At 41.8% G+C, this 4,284-nt stretch overlaps 1 protein-coding gene across 1 annotated transcript; it reads right to left on the minus strand.

The window, feature by feature from the left end:
* Nucleotides 1-867: 867 nt before the first annotated feature.
* Nucleotides 868-2,724, minus strand: SARC_05642 (hypothetical protein; the record flags this gene model as incomplete). Its single annotated transcript, XM_014300497.1, has 3 exons — nt 868-1,155; nt 1,950-2,117; nt 2,642-2,724. Coding segments are annotated over 3 exons (539 nt in total), but the record flags the coding sequence as incomplete, so codon positions are not given.
* Nucleotides 2,725-4,284: the final 1,560 nt, after the last annotated feature.

Here is a 4,284-nt window from a genome sequence, read left to right on the forward strand (position 1 = left end):
ATACTCTGACCAAGTGACCATGCTAACAATATACTCTGACCAAATTACTATGCTAGTCATATACTCTGACCCAGTGACTATGTTAACCATATACTCTGACCAAGTGACTATGTTAACCATATACTCTGACCAAGTGATCATGTTAACCATATACTCTGAGCAAGTGGCCTTGATAACCATATACTCTGACCAGGTGACCATGTTAACCATATACTCTGACCAAATTACTATGCTAGTCATATACGCGCACTGTACTGTTGTGAAGATGATTCTTTCACGTGATCGGTGTGGTTCTGGTATGCGATCCTCTAACTCGAGAGGATGAGTCCTTGTGGGATACAAAACTATGAGAAACAGACGGTTACAGATAAAGACAAGCAACAACTACAGTCCTATAATTCTTGGTTCGCAATTACATGAAACGTACAAAGACCGATGTGCCGCCTTCTAAAAAAGATTTATATATATATACACATATACATATATATATATATATACATACATACATACATACATACATACACACACACACACACACACACACATGTATATCTATATATATATATATAGATATATCTTGAGTATCAATTTACGTGGACACAAACTCGTGTACGCTTGCTGGTTGCGATAATGCGCCATACTCAACACAGCGTTTCCCGTCCCATTTGAGCTTACACTAACTATATCCATCTCTAGGGGTTAAGCAAATGGTGATAATTGCACCTGATACGACCGGACCAATGAAATGAATACAATACTTCTCACAACATAAGCATCTATATGCCGGGAGTATATACTACATGTACTATATATATTATAGATATTTATGCATTCAACTGTTGTCTACACAGAGGCACACAAGTGGACTTATGACTCGTCTTCTGATAAATATGACAGATTGAATCGCTCCCAATACAAAGTATGCACACACTCATCCTCGGTGTCTGCACATAGAGACATAATCAGTGAAATTACCCATCGCGCATGCTTTAAAAATAATAAAACAACCGCAACCTTACGCTTGCACCACCGCTGCACATGAACGATCCCAATATCCGCACCGTCTTGCAACTCCTCACTGTACTTCACGGCGTTCAGCAGAACGAATGAATTGCATATCCAGAAACTAACCAGGTCGTCCTTGTTGTGATTTTTCTGTTACGTAAACATATATAAATGTAAATCATTTATATATATATATATATATATATATATACAGACATAAGTACGAAGAAGTACCGCAACAATATATCACGTAGTCGTTTGTGTACTCTTTTTCACCCAAAGAGAGTTGGTAGTAGTGGGGGAATTTCAGTGTGAAAGCGACATTGCGCATATACATCTTCGTGTGAGCAGTACATCCCAAGCATTTGAACATCGGCTGACACAGTATGGGAGAGAGAACGCGGCATACGATATACATACATTTAAGTGGACACACACATAATCACAACAAGACGTGCAACGTTAATCCATCTATACTGTTGGAGATGCCCGACGCAATTCACTGCGTTGCTGAGTAGCGACAGTTGTAGTCCCAGGCATCTCAAACCAAACAGCATATACAAGCAGCGAACATACGAAGCGTGAGCAGACATACACGCATCGACATTTCAGCACACGTACACACACACACACACACACACACACACAGGCACTAACAAGATGTACAACCCAAACATTATACAGCGTTGCAACATGCTTGATGGAACCGCTTGAGTTGGCTAGCAGTTGCCTGGGACGGTTCTTGTGATCAGCATATTTCACATCCATGGGAATTTGTAATAAACGTTTACAGAAAACAAAGTACAGACAAACCTACACAAGCCCTACAGCAGCATTGGTTCACACGTACAACAAGAAGTAACAAACACATGCGTACCCAATATAGTAACATTGATATACACACACAACAAGAAGTACAAGACAACCGTATGCTGTACGCTTACCGTGGCCACATGCTTGATGGAGCTGATTGAGTTGGTGAGCAGCGACTGCAGTTGGCGAGGATTGTTTTTGTGATCTGCCCATCGCAAACGCATGAACAGAATGTACGCAATGATGCCTTGCGGGTGACTGTCGAGCAGCTCACTGGGATCGACGTTCACAATCAAATCCTGCACAAAGACAACGGCGACAGTAACGGTGATCGCGTCAGTGATAAGTGTAGTGGGTGTAACACATGCATGTGTGGGGGGATATATGTGTTCTTGTATGGGGAGACGCTCAATGTGTATGAGTGTATGGCTTAGGAGTCTGCAAGACACCGAGGAAGTCTTGCAAGGCCTAGAGCAACACACAAGAGGATACAACCCCGAGACTGGAGACAAGGAAGAACATGTGTTATGCCAGGCTATGTCTTTGTTCGATTTTTAGATTTGGGGAAAAGCATAAAAAGACTCGGGCTGACGGTGGTAAATTCTCAGGGAAATGTAGCCCTAATATACATTGAGAGCATAGAAAGCAGCGCTCACATTGCAAAATTCAATTTATAGATACGAGGTTACGGTGCGTAAAAACCTATTTATAAATACGTGGTACGTGGACACAGTGCGCACATCGTGAAATTCTATTTATAGCTACGGTGGACTTCTAACTTCTATTTTTAAAGCAGATCAAAACAGTTCTGAGTGCATCTTACCTGTCCAAGCGCACATTCGTCTTTCTCCTCGAAAATATACATCCCCACGGGCTCGTTGGCATCGAATTCAGGGATATCTACTTCTGTACACCATAGATTGAGTGTACGTAATTTGGGAGTGAATATACGGATTATGTGGGTAGAATAGATATACACAGGCATGCAATCAGCAACGACGATCGATATGCGACTCACACAAGGTGCGCTCAGGAAGAAAATCTGAGAAAGAACAAACAGGATATGTAGTGTATAGGCGTGCGATGGCGGATACAACCTTGGTTTAAATGAAGAAACACACACCGTACTCAAACATATTCAGAAAGAGACCCATTGACGGAATACAAAAGGCAAGGCAATCTGTAGGCATGGAATGACGATTACAGGCTTGGTTTCAAAGGAAAAAAACAAACCAGCAATATCAATAGAGATAAATTACACCAACAAGCGGTTGTATTTTTGAAAGGAGCTATAGGCCCCACGCACTCAGACAGCTACAATCCATCTGCATACATATATACCAGCGATACAACACACAGACACAGACACTGTGTACTGTACAACACCAATACACATACACACAGCACTTCGCATTCACAGTATGTCACTCGAGGGATTCGACGTTAGAGATACTACGGACCTGTTCTATGTGTGTCGAAACCTCCTTCGAATCTCAGGTCGTCGTCGTTTTTGGGCAGGGGAAGAGCAATACAGGAGTTCCCCTGCTCATCTGAGCTTTGGAGCACTCCGCTGGCCTGACAGGAGTGCGGCATACATATATACGTATAACAGACGGACAACATTAACACACACACATACAGTGAAACGCAACATACGCATCACACAGTATACACACACATACAAACAAAGCACAAGTGTGAAGGTTTATAGGTATAAGCAGTAGGTAAAACCAGGGATGCAGATTCGAAAATCGCTGGTACATGATGGAATGGATAGTCTGCAGAAACAGCAACGACAACTGACTGAGCTCTGAGATGGATATACACAATCAAGGATGTGTAACCCAGATGTTTCGTGCAGCATATACACACATTTTATATATATACATAACATAATATATATTACACACACTTTCTTCTGAAGTGAGATGTGTATACTCTATTGCAGCTATACAACGTATACTATACCTAAGATGTTAAAATCATATACATATACACACATACACACTTCCTGTTGAAGTACAAGAAGCGAGATGTGTGTACTCCATTGCGGCTATACAAAATACACATACATACATACACACATACACGAACGTTACTACAATAGCATAGGTGCGACGTATAAACACACATACACATACAACACACACGTACACACATACATAACCATTACCACGCTAGTGTCGTTGTTGGACTGTTGCAGCAGCCGCTGTATCCGGTCTTCGTTGCTTTGACCTTCTCTTGGACTCTATTCTTCTGCACCAGATTATCAGAGTGGCCTTCGTTAGCCTGCCAGGGGAAACAGGAAAGAAAGAAGGTGTAGATGTGAGTATTGTGTATGATTGAGGCTCGCATGCCAGGACAGAAAGGAGGGTACGAGAGCGTAGCCGTATGGTGTAAAACTAAGACCAAATATAATACACGATACGACGTAGCCCATGTATAATACACATTACAGCCCATGTC

Source organism: Sphaeroforma arctica, assembly GCF_001186125.1.
Source record: "Sphaeroforma arctica JP610 unplaced genomic scaffold supercont1.367, whole genome shotgun sequence".
Classification (NCBI taxonomy): domain Eukaryota; class Ichthyosporea; order Ichthyophonida; genus Sphaeroforma; species Sphaeroforma arctica.